We start from the raw sequence: 19,690 nt of genomic DNA, 5'->3' as shown, positions 1-19,690 counted from the left end.
CTGTTCGGTTTTGTTGAGCCACACCTTAAGGAAAGCCGTTTGCCCGCCAAGCTCGGGGACAGCTTTCTTCAGGGCCTCAACAACATCAACCTCCGTCGACACACAATCAATGTCTCGAACCTCGACTGATGTCTTTGGTTCAAGAGCACGGACGGTGCCCTGGCCTTCAACAGCTGCCTTCAGTTCGGCAGTAAAGGCTGCTTTGTCTTTCGACTTACCCAGTTCAAGGAGAACGTCCCCGTCCCGGGTTCGTCTAATCGACCGTACAACCGTATCGGTCTGCTCTGGCTTAGCCTTGGCCTTAATTGCACCCAAGACCTCGGTGAAAGATCTCCCCCCTGAGGGCTTGACCAGGATTGCCTCCGTCCTGGGCTTTTTTGGCCGGGACTTTTTCGGAGCAGAGACCGAGCCGGGCCCAGTAAAGGTATGTACTGGAGTTAATGTTGGTGTTAAATAATGACTGACGTTTTTCTACAAATGAGAGTGTGTGAAGGATGTATAGTGAGGGTACAGTCAAAATTGCAGCTGACCTGAATGATTCCTTACAAGATCGTCTTCTTAAAAGTGAAAATATAACACGAATAGCCTTTTTTGCATTTTAAAAATTAAGGAGGTACGCTTGTTTTCATGTTCCCAAACAGGAAAATCATAAAGTAAAATAAGGGAATATCAAGCCAGTTTTCAAAAGGTAAATTATCATCAAACCCCTGAAGCAAGGTATTCGCCTCTATGAACGCCATTTACTCGAGTGGCTCGAGTGGCTTGAGCCGCTCCTCGTCCCTGCACACACAATTTGTTGGCAAAACTAATCCTGAAATAAAAATACAGCGCCCCGCAACCAAGGCCACGCAACCCGCAACCCGCATCGGCTGTCGTATTGGATTCAGAGTTTGGAACAAAGATTTGGATTAGATTAGATTCGGAAATTAAGAATGTGGTGAAATGTTTGTGACGTGTAGGACGTCATTTGATTACTTGTTGTTTTGTTTTTGTTTACTTGTTATCCTTGGAAAGTCTGTGTTTGGGTGGGTTGATTTGCGATAAGTAATTATTATTATTACAAGTACAAGACCAAACCCAGATTTCAAGCTAATGTAGCTCTGTTGTGCAGGAATAATGGTTCTTTCTTCAAACATTGTCCGATTCTACAAGGGGTTATTAAGCTCCAATATTAGAGCGGTAGTGTTTTTTGATTGCCCATGTAACAAACGATATTTACAGGTAAAAATGTTAGGCTATTTAGTCTTTAGACTTTGACTAATTAATTTTTAACAACGCAGAGGATGTCCGGCAGTTACTGTCTTAACCTAACCTAACCAACCAAACTTGCTGATAACAAAAAAATGTAATGAAGGTTAAATTCTTATCATAAAATAAAATTATAAATGTAAAAAGTTCTAATATAAGATAGGCCCTATACAGTTAAGAAGAAATGGCATTCAAAGCAAAATCTTTGACAAAAAGTTAATGTTACCGATAGGATTCGAACCAGGGACCTCTTGCATATCAGCCGATCACTCTATCCACTACACCACAAACACCGATGGCTGTACATCGTATCATTGTGCTAATGGCGTTCCGGGCCCCCACAACCCGGTGACGTCACTGCCGGACGCCTAATCCGCATCCGGTTACCGTGTGTGTTATCCTCTGTGTTTTAACAATCTAACTTAGTCCACTAGAGCAATATGCTGTTAATGCTGTGAAAATTATTAATTTGCATGAAAAATAATGAAAATAACAAACATTAGGTTTCATTAGGTTAAAATGACAAGTACACAATATATTATTTGATTTTAACCATCTCTAAAGGTCTTTAAAGGTTTAGGCCCAAATGAAGTTTATATGAATTAACTATAGGCCTAATGGTGATTAAATAACTAACTTAGTCATAATAAGCATTAAACTTACAGTAAGTTACATAAACAGAAGCTATCATCAAGAGACAAGGAGACACGACTTTTACAAATGTAGCCTAGGCCCTACATGTACACAATGTAAGTTACCGCAAGCTATTGGATTGTGTTCTCAACATAACTGGAAACTCCCTCTCGGTTAAATGAATTAAGTTAATTAGTAATATGTACTTTGTCTCCTGATGATACAAAACTAACAAAACTTGTTGTGAAAGGTACCAACTGGTACCACCAAAAGAAGGTATAGGTACCAAAGGGATAAACCTCCAGAAAGGTTGTGTTTTAAACACAAGACTTGTTGGAAAAGTCCAATTAAATAGTGAAACATATATTAAAAACCAACGTCATTATGAATTTGGAAACTCTGTAGATACCAACAGTTGAGACAAGGTGTAGGCTAAATAACCTATTGATGAGTTTAAGTTATTAAATTTATAATAAATATAAAATGTGTTATTTGGTACAAAAGTGCCTAGTTTCAAACTAGGCCTAACCAAAAGCTGCTGACTTCTCAGGATCAAACCCGTGCCTTCCTGATAAAGTAAAGTTACTAGGTAACCTCTGAAACCAAGTTAGACTAACAACTCAAACTAACTTAGAGGTTCATTACAACATTTATTAGGCCTAGGTACTCTAAACTCCCTCAAAATTCTCTACCCAATCTTAAATTTTCAGAATGGTAAGACAAGTAAGTTGCCCAAATATGTCCGTGTTGTCGAAGTCGGACCAAGGGATGGACTACAGAATGAACCAGTTACAGTGCCAACAGATATTAAGATTGAGTTTATCAACAGATTATCTCAAACTGGACTACGAGTCATTGAAGCAACCAGGTATGATTGGCATTTTTATATTTGTATTTGAATAGGTACAACTCCTTTTAAATAAGATGTGACACAATTGTATTTCTTGTGGCAACATTGTATTTTCTTTTGTATAAATATACATACCTACTTCTAAGACTTAGTACCGTCAGTAATCAAAAGAGATTTTCAGATTGTTACGATGTAAAGTTAAGTCCTGCTAGTTTGAATTCAGCTACCATTATTTAAGTAGAATATATCTACCTTTTTCCAACTTAGTCCAGAAATCAGAAATTATTACAATTTTTCTACTGTACACTTAAGTACAAATTAATGTCACTGCGATTGTCGTCAAAGTTGGCGATTTGTCACAAATGTTGCAATTTTGCTGCGAACGTAGAAGGAGCTAGCATATCGCCAAATATTATATTTAAACGTTCATGAGCTACTCAACCAAAATATTATTTTAAAACTTTATATGTATATGCTCATTAATTAATTATGATTGATGACTTGTTATTTATTTTTATGTTTCAAAGCCCAACCAATTGTTTGCTAATCATTAGTAGATAGAAGGACTGTGATATTCAAACTAGGCCAACTCATAGGCATGTATTATATACATTTTCTGAACTACCAGAGCATATTTTTGCGTAATAGTTGAGGTTTAAAAATGCCTATTCTAAAAAAATCTGTGAATAAGTAAGTTTTCAACCCAAGAAATTGTAGCTTGTTGCAATTTTTGTTCGGGTTGAAGGATAGTAACGGAAAATTTATTTGCAGCTTTGTTTCTCCCAAATGGGTTCCACAGATGGCTGATCACAAGTTAGTTTTACAAGGCATCACCAAACGAAAGGGTATCAGTTATCCGGTGTTAGTACCTAACCTCAAGGGCTTGGAAGCAGCGGTGAGTATATTAAATGAGTTATATTCAAGCTTGGGTTAGTAATAGACTGTGAAAGAATTCAACTATAATTCTCCTTGGATCACTCTTATATACCTACCATTAAAAAAAATTAACCACTGTCCGCCTATACACATTTTTTAAATAACCCTTGAGCTATAACAGTTATTTTATAGTAAGACATTGTATTTTTAATACAGATTGTATTATTAATGTAATGTCTGACTTAGCTAATGCATTTATGTAAATCTGGCCAAATAAATTACTTATTATCAGCAAATAACACTAATTATTTCAGGTAGGGATTTAAAAATTATTTTGAAACTTACATTATTTCGATGACATCTATGAAAGTAGCCTAGTCGTTTCCCAAGCTCTAATTTAGGGCGAGGGAAAATCGACAGTGTTGGGGAAGCTACTTTTAAAATGTAGCTAGCTACAACTACTGCTACATTTCCAAAAAAGTAGCTTAGCTACAGCTACAGCTACAGTTCCGAAAAAGTAGCTAGCTACAATTGCAGCTACAATGAAATGTAGCTACAGCTACAATTTTAGCTACTTTTCCAAAGACGTTACTTTTTATTCCACGCACATTAGGTAAATGTAAAATTAATTGCAACTACATTTTTATTGAACAAACATTTAAAAAAAAATGTCAGTATTGTAGCATTGACTATACAGGGTGTCCCGTAACTCTCTGGACATATGTATATAGCGTTGTTCCCTAGGTCAAGACAAACACATTTCACCATAGGAACATGGGTCTGTGGGGTCTAGTTTACCGACTGTCGGTATTTATGTGTTTTTTACAAAAAAACTAATAACTCCTAAACGGTTTGAGATACAGCTTTGATATTTTGCAAAAATGTTTATCTTATTAAGACCTATTATCGTTAGAAATTATACTAAAAAATCATTAACCGTTTCAAAATGGCGGCCATTTAAAATATTTGATGCCAAATATCACGAAAACCGTTAACTTAACAAAAAAATTGCAAGAGACAAAAAAGTTTGTAAATTTTATGTAGTTTTCAATGATACCTTATTTGTTAAGATTGGATAAATTATAACAGAGAAACGAGTTGTTTTCGTAATGTATGACCACTTTTTCCCATTTAAACAATGCTAATACTCCTTTTACGTTGTTTAGCATTGTTTAAATGGAGAAAAGTGGCCATGCGTTTAGAAAAGAAGACATTTCTCTGTTATTATTTATCCAATCTTAACAAATCAGGTATCATTGAAAACTACATAAAATTTACAAACTTTTTTGTCTCTTGCAATTTTTTTGTAAAGTTAACGGTTTTCGTGAAATTTGGCATCAAATATTTTAAATGGCCGCCATTTTGAAACAGTTAGTTATTTTTTAGTATAATTTCTAGCGATAATAGGTCTTAATAAGATTAACATTTTTGCAAAATATCAAAGCTGTATCTCAAACCGTTTAGGAGTTATTAGTTTTTTTGTAAAAAACACATAAATACCGACAGTCGGTAAACTAGACACCACAGACCCATGTTCCTATGGTGAAATGTGTTTGTCTTGACCTGAGGAATAACGCTATATACAAGTGTCCAGAGAGTTACGGGACACCTTGTATACAGGGTGATCAACTCAAGGAGGCCACCATTGGGATATCGGAAACGGTAAGAATTAGAGAAAACTTTAAATGGGGGACATTCCTTTATTTTTTGTGACAGTTAAAAATATGATTTTAGTTTTTCAAAATTCAGCCGCCATTTTCCAAAATGGCGGCCAACTTTGAAATTTCTTATGGAACACCCTGTATTTTATCATGTTTTCGGATAGAACATGCAATTAAAAAACTTTTTTATTCTTGACATTTTTTCGATAAACCCACTCGTTTAGGAGTTACAGCCTATGGAAAAATGGCTTCCGGTGTACATTTTACATCATGTAGCTCCAAAAAAAGTAGGTTTATAGCGAAAATCCGAGGAGAAAATAAGTCAAATAAGTCTTAAAATTGCATCCACATTCCAAAAAGTCCATAAAATACACAGTTTTCCACTTTTCAAGTTTGCCGCCATTTTGGAAAATGGCCGCCATTTTTATATAATAGAATTAATATTTTTAACGAATTTTATGGACTTTTTGGAATGCGGATGCAATTTTAAGACTTATTTGACTTATTTTCTCCTCGGATTTTCGCTATAAACCTACTTTTTTTGGAGCTACATGATGTAAAATGTACACCGGAAGCCATTTTTCCATAGGCTGTAACTCCTAAACGAGTGGGTTTATCGAAAAAATGTCAAGAATAAAAAAGTTTTTTAATTGCATGTTCTATCCGAAAACATGATAAAATACAGGGTGTTCCATAAGAAATTTCAAAGTTGGCCGCCATTTTGGAAAATGGCGGCTGAATTTTGAAAAACTAAAATCATATTTTTAACTGTCACAAAAAATAAAGGAATGTCCCCCATTTAAAGTTTTCTCTAATTCTTATCGTTTCCGATATCCCAATGGTGGCCTCCTTGAGTTGATCACCCTGTATACCTACAGGTATAGTCAATGATTGTATCTAACATTACTTGGAAAACAAATTATTCCTAGATTGTGTTTAATTTGTTGGCATTATATACCTAACTTTACAACAACAAAACCAAATAGTTGGGTTTCCCATCATATTTAGTACTTGTTTTTAAATATTGCATTATTTTTAAGCATCTTATATGTAAATTTCATTAAGTTCAAAGGACATACAACCAAACTATATTTTAAAAGCTCATTTTATTTCTTTAATATAGATTCATTTATAGATGTCTTATATAAACAATTAAGACCAATAAAACTGTAAAACGATTATTTAAAAATAGGCCTACTTGTTTGTGTTACAGAGCCTAGCCTGCTGAAATTGGAGTTTATTGCCTTTCTTTACTTTTAATATTAAAAACGACATTGCTATAACTTTTAACCATAGTGATAAGTTACTTTTGTTCTATGAATAACACTTTTCAATGTCAAGAAATCGTCCTTTATTGTCATTATGCATAGGGAAAATTGTGCTTCAACCTAGTTGGTACAGAAAACAGTATTCAGCAACTTATCCTGAAATCGGCTTTTAATTTAAACTTGTTGAAATTTTTAAAGTAAAAATAACATGTAGGCCTACTTGGCTATGTAACAAGTTGGCTATGGTAGGCTTGTTCTTGAAAGGACTAAACAGATATATTCCTAATAATTGAACTTGGAACTTGGTATTTGTCTTAAACCATAGCATAGCCTAGGAATGTAACAAGTTAATCACAGCTATACAAGAGCTGTTAGCAGGAGCAAACTATGCTATTTGTTCAATGTAAGTTTCATGTTATATGGAGATTTTTTCGTTACAATTATCAATTAGTCTAGGCATATCTTAAATCACATCAGGAAACTTCCTCTTTGTTAATTTAGTAAACCTTTGAAAAATCTTTGTAATCTAACCAAGGAAGGGCTTGTGGTGATGAACCACAATCAACAGCTGAAGCAAAGGTTGATAGACCAGCTTTCTCATTATTTTAAGGTTTAGTGTTAGTGTTGGTTTCCATTAAAACCCAAGTTGAAATACTATCGATATAATAAAGAAACTAAATTGATTAATAATTTCCCTGACAATCACTTGCAAGCATTCAATAGCTTCTCTTGTCACCGGCAACGTTTAAAAGTCGTCTGCATCTAGCGATTTTATTTTATCTGACAGTAATCATAGAGTAGTAAATTAAGGAAATGAGAGGCAAAAAGGTGGATAACACTCATTTAATGGCCTCCATGTTCACACAACGTTGTTTGTATAGGGAATGAAACGGCTGCAACCAGCTGTATGAAGCCAGCCTAATTTTTTTGAAAATCTCAGTTTGAAAGGTTTCACGTAAGGTTGAGGTTATGATAAAAATCACTACCTCAAACAATGTTAATGTAGCGAGAAAAGTAGCTAAAATTCCGCTACAACTACTTTAAAAATGTAGCTAGCTACAGCTAAAGCTACAAAATCTTAAAAGTAGCTTAGCTACAGCTAACGCTACAAAAAAAGTAGCGCGCTACTGTAGCGTCGCTACTTGTAGCGCGCTACTTCCCAACACTGAAAATCGATCACCTGATTAATTTCCCTCGCTCTAAATTTACTTTCCCTCGCTATCAATTAGTTCTCCATTAATTCACTACGCGCACTAGTGTTTCGTTACGGTTTAATTTAATGATTTGAATCAGCTGTACGTATTGTTAAAAGTTGTTTTATTATTTGATTTTGATTTTTGAAGTATTGAGAAATATTACAAAGGTTTTCTTATGAATATTTAATTTTAATTTTATGTTTTAAAAACTAAACAAAAATATATGTAGGTTTCCTTTTAGATTTTATTTTATTTTGATTTTTAAACAAATTGTTTGATAAATGAAGTAGTTGTAATATTACTGAGGTCTGCTACTCTGTGTTTGTGTATTTTTATGTCTTGATGAAAAGTATCGTTCATAACTCGTACCGAAAGTTATTATCCGGCACTTGCTCAGTTAAATTCCCGTCCTCGGCTTCGCCTCGTACGTGAAAATAGCTCTCAAGTACTCGGCTTTGCCTCACACAAAAACTTGAGCACGCGCTGAAAAATGCCACTTTCGGTCCTAGTAATGAAATATACTATATAGAATATATGAGAGGGAAAATTAAACACACTTTTAAAGATTACAAGAAAACAACAACCTGTTTTATTTACTTTTAGAATGCAACATATGTTAACAATATAACAATAGGGAATATTTAATATCCGAGTACAAACTCATGTAACTTGCTGAGAAAAGAGATTTATGTAAAACAAAGAGAATAAACAAACAATTTTCAAGTCTTCTGAACAGCAATTGCACCAAAACATAAAAATATTCACAATTTGAATTTATTAAATCCATTTCCTTTTTACCAATAATTAAGTAGCTTTGAAAAGTGTCTTTGTTTAGTGATATTAAGTTTTGGTTCTGTTTTTAGGACAAAGGTCACATTAGGACTAAATTAGGAAGTCTCTTTATCAATTTAGCTTAAGATAGTAATAATCTCACACGTCATCAGAGTTCTATTCTTAAACCTTTTGGAATTTATAAATCAAACTGTTTCAATACATTTTTGTAGGACAATTTGTATGTACTCAATTTCTATACTCACTGAAAATGGACTGTACAGAGACAATTAACATAACCAAAGGTAGTATTTACCTATTTACAGTATCAAAACTACTCTTAAAAAATTGTTAATTCTGAAATACCCCTTTTACTATTCTTATACATATTATAAGGAGACGTGACAGTATTGTTTTTGTTAAAATTTTTGAGTTGGAGTTAGAGATGTGTCGTTTGGTCATGACCCGTTCAATTTGAACGGGTCAGTCAGGTGAACGAGTGATCCGGGTCACACTTATTCAAAAGACCCGTTCAATTCTGATTTTGTTCACTCCAATCAACTGACTGTTTAAATTTTATAACGAAACTCTATTATAAGAAAAATTGTGTATCTTAATATATTTACTCATAAAAAAAATAAAAACATTATTTATTGAGTTTAAAATATCAATATGGACTTAATGTAACCTAGAAAATAATACAGGATAGAAAATATGTTCTGTGTTGACTCACGTAGTTTACTTTGGTTTTGTTCGGTCTCACTACAAGTATGAACTCACTACTGTCTGAGTCATGTTGCAAAATTACTTTAAGGGTTCTTATCGCTAATAAATAATTTGTTTTACCTCTGAATAACGTTTATATTGTAGAATTTGTAGTATTTTAAGTGGGGCTTGTGTATAATTAAAGGTAGCATCAATCCATAGCATAGGTCCATGTGTACCTTGTGTATTCTAACAAACTTTACTATCTAAAAAGTTGGAAATGATTCATGCCAAACACTGCCTTCACGCCAAAACAATGATTCACGCCTGCAGGATCAACGTATTTGTGGAGATATATATTTAAATTTTTTTGAAGATGTCATTTTATAGACAAAACATGTTGTGTAATTTTATTAAATAAAAAAAGGGTACTTATGTTATTTTATAATTATTAATATATTTACCTATATTCAAATATTTGTAACAGTTAAGAATACCATTTCATTATTTAAACTATTAAAAGATTTTTTTTTACAAACTGAGGAAGCATTTAAGTTACCGGAATCTCTAGTATAATAACTATGACACTCATCATTTTCAAGCTGTATTTCCTAAAAATGTTTTACAAAATAGATGTAGAAAAACAGTTTAAAGATTTTTACTATAAAGAGTAACAAGATAAAAAGGTAACTACTTTCTTGGTCCCATTGCTGTCAATTGGTATTATATATTGACTTATAATAGGTATGGAAAAACTGTTGTTAAAATATTAGCCCATAGATGTACCATGGATATTTTATAGTACTTCTCGGCAAAGTATAGTTAAATTCTAAAAATACATAGAAAGAGCTTATTTTACAAACACATCCTCTTATCACAGCCACTATTATTTCAGCAAATATCCCTTGTTTGTCCAAGTCTGTAATATAACTCTTGTCTTATCTAAAAGGCTAATGACCTTGGCCCAGAGGAATTCCAAATTCAGTCTGGGTTTGAAAGTCATAATCAGGTATCTTTATTGTCATCATTCATCAATAATCATTTGACTGATTTGAAAATTCATTATAAGGTTTTTATTCAATATGTAAATTGGTACTTTTGTCATTTTATGTTAGATAGTAACCAGACCTGGGATTAACCGGTTTTGTACAAAAAGTATGATAACCACTAGAATGCAATGTGTACACAAATTTCATTTAATTAAACAAAAACTAAAATACTTTGCAAGTATTATTGATTTATCAACGCAAAACAAACACTCTATCAATAATTTTATAATGTAAAAAATAGGTCTACTTTATTTTAGATAGAAATTTTGACCAATTGCAATACAAAAGTCATTAATCGTTAATAAAAGTACAGAATACAAAATGTAAAAATCTTCTCAGGAATAAAACTTGTACCTTGTACCCAACCCTTATCTGTGATTAATTAGAGGGCTAAGGATAACAATTGGTAGTAGTACCACAGTACCGCAGTACCGCGGTAGTGGTACAGTTGATAAGGTATTTTGTAAACCTAAATTGTAAACTAACTTTGTTAAAAAAAATACCAGTTTTGTGTGTACGTGTTTACATCTTTATCAACCTTGACCTATTTAATTTTCCTTAGCAAAATTGTACGTATGTTTTGAGAATTCTATTAACTGAAAATTTTTGTTGTAGATATCAGCTGGAGCTGAAGAAATAGCAGTATTTGGTGCCGCATCTGAGACATTCAGCAAGCGGAACATTAACTGCAGTATTGCGGAGAGCTTGGAGCGTTTCCGAGAGATTGCGAGGATAGCTTTAGAGAAGGGATTGCGAGTGCGTGGATATGTATCCTGCGTCTGTGGATGTCCTTACGAGGGGGACATTCAACCTGAACAGGTTGTTAAGGTAAAGTAATAATGTATAGGTTTTTAAAATTTTCTATGGTTTATTTTGATGTGCTAAAAATCAGTTTGCACCCAACTGAAAGTGATCACTTTTTAAAATTGATATTTACTTATGTTTAGTTTAGCAAACTTAAGATTCAGGTTTGAAACAGTTTCTAAGTAAGTATCCCCGTTTTTTTAACAACCTAATAATTGGTTGTTTGGGTGGAATTGAGCTAAGCACAAAACCTTTTTGTTTAAGTTTGTTATAAATTAGGCTAAAACCTTTAAGTTTGAGCTGTAGTACAGGTTCAAGGTATAAGTATAAACCTCTTTGTTTGAGTTAGTAACGGATCAGACTCACAACTTTTTGTAAATCCATAAGTAGATATATATTCCTCAGACTTAAAATAGATTTTTTAGGCGGATGTTCACCCTTGGAGACGACGCAAACAAGAGTTAGATCGGTTGTTTTAAAGATGAAGCTTGTAATGGAAAGGAAAGCAAATCCAAGAGTTTGTCGGATTACGTACCAAATTGTACCTATATTGCTCCGGGTGAAAAGAAGTGAAGTTTACTGCTATGAAGCGAAAGCTAAACATCAGAAAGACGGCAAACATCACCTCATGTTCAGACTACAAAAACACATTGTTTGATGGTACGGAGCCCGAGAAAGTGGAATTCAACCAGATACAAAGCCCGCTATTTAGGATAACAACCAAAACAGTAGTGAAACCATCTCTGTCCGCTGCAGATGTCAAGAGATTAAATTCTTAGAAAAAAACCCATGACACCCCATAGCGGAAAGAACCCACCGCCGTGGAGGACAGTAATGAAAACGACATTGACAGTATATGAGTTAGCGCTTACGTCTACTTGTCTAGCCATAGATTGTAGAAATATCATTGACAGTGCCGATGAATTAGAAACACTATCGATACTACCAAATTCAATAAGACGCGACATTTTAAACCCATTCAGTCGCAGAAAATTTGGGTATTGATACTTGAATTTCAGTCAACTAGACAAGTACAACTTTCTTCTGCTGACCCATCATCACAGTAGAGTTCACCCTGATTTTTGGCTATCCTTTTCAAATAAAGCCCATGTATTCTTTTAATACTACGAGCTTGTTATAGGTAACAATAGTACGTACCATTTATGCGGAAGGTGTTTAACAAAAACGTGTGAACTCCCCGATCCACTTGACTACTATGAAGAGCACTGGCAGTCCTTGAATTGGCAATTTTTCAGTACAGTACATCAGTACATCACTTTGGTGTTGATACCAGTAGGTTCGTAAGCGACATTCTAAAGCGCAAAAGCAGATGGTGCTATTTTTGCTTACTATCACCGTTGTTCCAGTTGCATAGTTTAGATTAATGTACAGAACATACCCATGTACTTGTTACGTTTTTTTACCATATTCCATCTGTGATAATGTTAGAAATTTTGTCCCTCTATGTTCATTGTTACATCTGTGATAACCATTAGCCTTTTTAAGAAAGACCCACTATTATTCACTATTTTTCATAATTTAAGTTTGTTATGTTTGCCTATTTTTTTAAAAAAATATTTTAAACCTGTTAAATGTTAAACTAAGGGCAGCCTATATTTTGGAATTTTCATGTCAAATTTTTTAATTATAAGTATTGCATCTTATATCTTTACAATAATAATGACGATGTCAATTACAATAACCAACATTTATTTTCAGACGTGATAACAATCACAAAAAAAAAATTCCCATTCACTAAACAAATTACCCGCAACTCATGTCTACGCACAGGCCCTGCCTATGTAGACACATTTCCATTTAAGTTGATAAGGTATTTTTTTTTTTATCTCTTTGTGCCATTAGTTATAATATTATTTTGTAAGTATTTTTAAGACAAGGATTAGGCTAAGTAATTTATTCTGTAAAATACCATGAATTGTACTTTTTTAGTTGGGAAATAAACATCATTTCATTCTTTCATTCATTCATTCAATAATGTATTGTTTAAAGACTGAATAAATGACTATTCTTGACTATTCTTGATTGGGACAACGACAGTGATAGCAACGAATCAATTGTCAACTATTTCGAGCAAGTCAAAATTTACCTGCCTTATTAGATTCATGTATGTTTTTTCAGTGTTTTAACGGTTTAACTTTTTTACATCTTGTTTTCCAAGTATTTGTTAAAAATTACAACGGATTAACTTGAATATTACATTTTTTTATGCTCAGTAAATTTTTGGTCTGTCAACTTTGTTTTCCGTGTATATGTATGAATATAACGGATTAACTAGAATATTTGAATTGTTATTTCTTTTCAAACATGTAAAACAATGTTAGCGTTGTGTAAACTTTGTAAATGATCTTGTCATTTCGGGTCAAATATACTCTATACTTGTGGTTGTTTGTTCAGTGTTTTTCTTTTACTTTTTGTTGTAGTTAGGCTTATCTCGTTTTCCAAGTAGGCTATTTGTAAAAAAATAAAAGACATTAACTTTAAGATTGTGATTTTTTGTTAGGTTTCAAACGTTGAAATTTTGGTTCTGTAAACTTTGTTTTTTGTGTATTTGTATAAAATATAACGGATTAACTAGAATATTGTAGTTTTATTAAACTTGTATAACAATGTTAGCTTTGTGTTTTTTTCAAAAGCTATGAAAGTGTAACCTTTGTAAATATTCAAAAACGATATTGTCATGTTATCAATTATCAATTATCAATTATTTAAGATGGGGTATTTAAGATGTTGAGTAAAATACTAGTGTTACGACAGTGTACAACTTTGTTTTTTGATTCATTATTACACCTTTTCTTTTACTTCAGTCTTATTTTTTACTCCCAACCAAGTCTCTAAAGGTGTACCCAAGGCAAGGCGGTGTCGGCAGCGCTAACATCAACTCTCATCCAAGCTGAGCTCTGTACATTAGCTACCAACCCAGACAAGCATACCCAAGGCCATGTCAGCAGAGCTATGTATAAGTCTCCAATTTCAAAGCTGAGGAATATAATATATCTACTGCCATATTATTATGTCATATTATAAACTTTTTTGTATGAGTTTGGATTATTACCAGGTTAAGCTCTTAGCCTTTTTGTTCGAGTTTGTTGCGGGTCTTCCTCATTACCTCTATGTTTTATTTATTATTGGGTTAGGCAGACTAGTGGTGGTACGGTAGTCGAAAATTTTCAAGCACTCACCATCGTTTGGAAAAAAAACACCGTTTGCCTATTAATATATAGGATTTTTTGTGAAAAAATATTGGGAATGCCATTCCCGCCCCACTACAGCTGACCTACTGCAACACCTAATAATTATAATTTAAAAGACCTTAACAAATACATGTAAGTTAGTCTTGGTTTGTTTCCTACAAGACTATACTTGACACCATAAACTTTCACAGGTGGTGCAGGAGATGATAGATATGGGCTGTTACGAGGTGTCGCTAGGGGATACTATCGGTGTTGGCACCCTTGGCAGCATGAGGCGCATGCTAGAGGTCGTGTTGGCAACCGTGGACAGCAGGCAGATCGCAGTGCACTGCCACGATACTTATGGCCAGGCCTTGCCTAACATCTTGGTCGCATTGCAGGTAAGTTGTCAAGTGTTGTATTGTTAGATGATTCAAATACGATGGAAAATTTAAAGTTTTATCAATCAGTTATCAATCATTTGAGAAGGGGACACCACCTTGATGCATATTTTTAATTAATATATATATATGAGTGAAGGGTGAGTATAGCATAGTGTGAGATGATCTGTGTTTAGTTCTTCATGACTAATTAATTGTATATATTCAACCACAACAATCATTTAGTCTACATATATGCCTGTGTTGTGAAGTAGAAGTTTTATGTAGACCTATTTAATATAGTATGATTAGCCAAGAAATAGATATAGAAAAACATTTTTAATTGTTGATTACTTTATTAAATCAATTTATTGTAGGCAATTTACTGTTCAGGAATTGTAGAGGATAATCCCACCTTGAATAAATACCCCCGCCGCAGCAAACCTGCCGACTAAGCGAATTTCCATTTCTCTGAATTGATTTTCAATTAAATCTATTTAAATAACATTAGGTTTAACGAGTACCTAAAGTATTAATTGCTTAGTATAAAATAAATAAATTTGCCAAGTCTGATAAAAATCTAAATATATAAAAGGCAAAGCCCTCACTGACTGACTCACTCACTCACTCATCACTAATTCTCCCACTTCCGATTCTTTGGGCATTAAATAGGAAAACTAAGTAGTTTTTATTCTGATCGGGCTTTCGGGCTCCGCCCCAGTGGCTCTGGAGTTTCCCATGTTAACCTTATGATTTTTCATATTTAAAAGGAATTTCTTAACAGCTGTTTCAATTTAAAAAGTTGGTTCTGTTCTATGATATTCAATAGCATTAAAGTTACAAGGATTACCAACAGGGTGCAGCATTATTATTTTTTTAAATTTATGACTACAGAAACTTCAATTTATGACTAGAGAACGAACTTCAACCAGGACGTGATTGAGCCATGCGAACGAGCTCACTTGTGAAGTTAAACGGGGCAAAGCCCGCGGGTACAGCTAGTATATCCATAAACAAGCAAACTACAACATTTTACAATATTCTCTATAAGAAAAATATGAGAATTTTAAATTTACAATTTTTTTAATTTTCTCCAGTACCAATAACTGTACAAAAACACTTTGATATACTAAATTATTTGTTTTTTAAGCTCTTTAAAAAGGTCTAGAGAGAAATTTAGAAATTGTGTTTTGAGAGTCAAAAATGAAAAAAAACCAATTTTTTACCCATAAAACCCCCCATAATACTCTGATCCCACGGTCCGATAAAGCTGGTTCGCGAACTCATTCAAGTTTATCCCACCTTAACACATAAGTTACATACAAACAGGAGTTCCAAGTAGCACAAGAAACACAACTTTACACTATAAACTAGACATAAGAATGTTTCACTGTCACTGACAGTGTTTTCAACTAGAGAAGGGAGTTTTATTCAGCTTGTACATTCCTTAGTTGAAAATGCTGCCAGTGACAGTGAAATATTCTAATGTTTGGTGTATACTGTAAATGTTTGTGTTTTTTGTACCAGTTTATACCCTTTCCCATTCAGGTAAGCCTACTATCCTGAAAACCCAAGGCCCTTATGTTCTGTTACATTAAAACAAAAAACAAAACAGTGTCAACATTATCATGTGCTAACTGTAGAACTTAATTGGAAAATTTATAATTTGGTAAGCCAGGTTTTAGCGAATTTCCCATATAGGGAATAAGCTATTACCGTAGTACTCATGGTAAAACCTGGACCCGGGACCAATTTAATTTTTCATTTTGAGGTCCCTAGAGGCCAAAAACACCATCCATTCAAATTCATATATATATATATATATATATGCCTATGTGTCCGTTAGCGCGAAAACTCGAGCAAAAATGATCCGATTTTGATGAAATTTGGTACAAACGTGTAAACCTATGTTTATTCGAACGAGTTCGCGATCCAGCATAATCGGACCATGGGAACGGGGTTTTATGGGGTAAAAATGGGGATTTCCCATTTTTGAACCTGAAAACAAAAAATTTTGCAATTTCTTTCTAAACCGTTTTGTAGAGCTTAAAAAAATAATTAATTTTGTATATTGAAGCGCTGTTGTATGCCTAAAGGTCACGGAGAAAATTCAAAAATAGTGTAATTTAAAATTCCCATGTTATTCTTATGGAGAAAATGAAAATTGTTGTAGTTTACTTGTTTATGGATATATATTGATAAAATTTGGCAAATTTATTAATTTCATCCTATACTATTGACGTATGGTCAAAAAACACTTTTTACCTTCCCCGTAGCAGCAAACCTAAGCACTTGTTAAATCTAATGTTATTTAAATAGGGAATAAATATATCTTATTTATGGAAACATTTTAGTGAAAATGTAATGAGACAAGTTGAAATTTGCTTAGTCTGCAGGTTTGCTGCGGCAGGGGTATTTTATATCTTTATGATGATGGATACATTTTTCATTATTTTAGTGCAATAAATCGTGGTTTTATACTATTATAATAATCCCTGTTTCCGTCATTGTCAGATGGGAGTGAGCGTAGTGGATGCGTCAGTGTCGGGTCTGGGAGGTTGTCCGTATGCTCGAGGAGCGTCTGGCAACGTAGCCACTGAAGACCTCGTGTACATGCTGCACGGCCTAGGCATAAACACTGGTATTGATCTGCCTGCGCTTATCAGTGCTGGACAGGTTAGTTTTTAAATCACCTTTCTTTTCCAACAGGAACACATGCTAAAATCCACTTTTAGAAACTGAATGTAGTGTTTTGATTTTTGAATGTGCCTTTAGTAACTTGCTTACGTAGCAGAAAGACTAGGATGACCCAGTCAGCCTTTACCAAAACTGAATTCACGCCACACTTCACTATTTTGGCGAACTTCCCATGCAAGGATTTATTCCAGAAAACAGCTGTTTGTCGCCAGCTTAATCAAATGGGGTTTCATTGCGTACTACTGTACTGTAATGAGTTTTACCGGACACCAATCAGCTGATTATACTGTATTTGGGTGGCAATGAGTGGTTATAACAAAAACATAACCTCTCTTAGAGGTTATGACTAGTGGTTTTTAGTCCTTTAGTTGGTGGTGATATAAAAGGAGTTGAACGGATTTAGTAGTATGGCGTAAAACTATCGTACGTCACTCGTCCAAAATGTGTTTACTCGTCCGGTAAACACTTATTTTCAGGACTAGTAACGTAATATACTATTACAATATTAATAAATAATATTATTGAACAATAATATTTGAAAAATAATTTAAAATATACATAGTGATGTAAAATACCTGGGTATTTAAAACTCGGGGTAAATACCCAAAATCCATAAATACCCGGGTATTTTGGGTATTTATGAAATCAATTTAAATTTGTTTATATTTACCCCTAAATATGTTATTGTTATCACTACATGATAAATTAGGATAGCCTATAACACCTTTTACAGTAACTTGAAGCTTTGATAGTACCTTTTATTTAATGATTTAGCACTTTTTTTGTAAATAATACATAAAGTTTCTTAATAAGCATGGGGTTTCGTGTCTTAAATCGAGTAACATCAGTTAAATTTAACATACTAAAAAATAGGATATTAAAAAAGGCTGTGGCTATTTCAATTTTTATCATTTTATAAATTTATAACCATAACATAAACAGGCTGGGTGTGCAGGTGTGCAGTAATAAAACAAGCCTGTGATGCTACCTTTGATTGAGAATGCTAGAAACTAAACACTCCCTATGAAATGAAATCAAGACAACACCTCATCAGAGAAATAGTGAACCTAAACCTACTTTTACTGTTATTTAATTATGATAGTTAAAATTTCTATTGTATAAATGGCTTGGAAGGCTAGACAGACCTAAACCTGATTGACATAGGCAGAATGGCAGAATACTAAAAGTAATTAAACTTTTCTGTGTTACCGCTTAGTTGGAAACAATAATATATTTGGATAAACCTCCTGTTTTTTGGTCTAACTTAATATAATTTTGAAAGATTTATTGTGCTATAGATTCAAATGTTTTGTATCACAAGTTTATGAAATTAGGTTTTTTTATTTTGATACCATTGATAACAAAAGATCTAGAACAAAAATATTATTAAATCCTGCCATATCCCACAGATTGAATTTTAATTATTTTCATAAGTTGTTTACACATAGGCCACTACTAGGTTAAATCTTCCTGTCATTCTTTCTAAATAATAATTATTACTTTACAAATTATTTTTCTTCACTTCCAATAAAATAAATTCATTTATCTATCATAGAAATTACAAAATCATAAGGAGTCAGGACCAGTGCAACCATGTGACCAGGGTATTATGCCGATAATGCTTTATGCTCAGACCTGGGTATTTATGGCGATTATACCCATAAGTAAAATGCTAGTAGTGACCATATGAAATTTTGTTTAACACATTTTATCATCATTTTACTATCCTTACAGGGTAATAATTGCAAAAAAAACATCTAAATCTTCTTTAACTTTAATAAAAATTATAAATACCCAGTTTTTGGGTATTTACCCGGGCCTGGGGTAAAAACCCGGGTAAATACCCAATTTATATTTACCTACCCACTGGGTATTTAGCCGACCCACATCACTAAATATACATATTTTTATTGCTGGGCCAAAAAGTATACAGAAGTCAATGATTGCTTTGTGTTACATTGATTGAATATGTCTACATCTATTGTAATTTGTTTTTCAGTACATCTGCAGTTTCCTCAACAGACAGACACAGTCAAAGACAGCTCTCTCTTACTCCAACAAGATTGCTTGCCTCGAGAACAGCAGAGCACCTTAAATTCCAACCAGACTATATTTTAAGTGACAAATTTTTTACTCATACTGTGATGTGTATAAATTTTTATTAAAAGTATGTTTTTTATAAAGTGTTGTTTGTTTATTTTTAGTTTTTAAATGCAGCTTAGCTCCTCTGATAAGGGGAATTGGTGGCAAGTTTTTGAAAGAAAATAAATCCAAATTGTTAGTTGTGTGTTTGAAAGCGATTGAACTATATATAAAATATATATATTTACTTCCCTATACATAAGTACAGTAGACCCTCTC

General features: G+C 33.3%; 1 protein-coding gene across 1 annotated transcript; it reads left to right on the top strand.

The window, feature by feature from the left end:
* Positions 1-1,014: 1,014 nt before the first annotated feature.
* Positions 1,015-19,495, top strand: LOC128989885 (hydroxymethylglutaryl-CoA lyase, mitochondrial). Its single transcript, XM_054411990.1, has 7 exons — positions 1,015-1,221; positions 2,592-2,749; positions 3,503-3,626; positions 10,873-11,085; positions 14,465-14,653; positions 17,147-17,308; positions 19,329-19,495. The coding sequence occupies exons 1-7, from the start codon at positions 1,117-1,119 to the stop codon at positions 19,422-19,424; spliced, it is 1,047 nt and encodes a 348-aa protein (XP_054267965.1). The 5' UTR covers positions 1,015-1,116; the 3' UTR covers positions 19,425-19,495.
* The last annotated feature ends 195 nt before the right edge of the window (positions 19,496-19,690 follow it).

This window comes from Macrosteles quadrilineatus, unplaced genomic scaffold (genome assembly GCF_028750875.1).
Source record: "Macrosteles quadrilineatus isolate MER2022 unplaced genomic scaffold, UCM_ALF_1.0 Scaffold_3__2_contigs__length_128488019, whole genome shotgun sequence".
In the NCBI taxonomy this organism is placed as follows: Eukaryota; Metazoa; Arthropoda; class Insecta; order Hemiptera; family Cicadellidae; genus Macrosteles; species Macrosteles quadrilineatus.
Note: the sequence above shows the minus strand (reverse complement) of the source record. Positions and strands in the feature narration are given on the sequence as shown.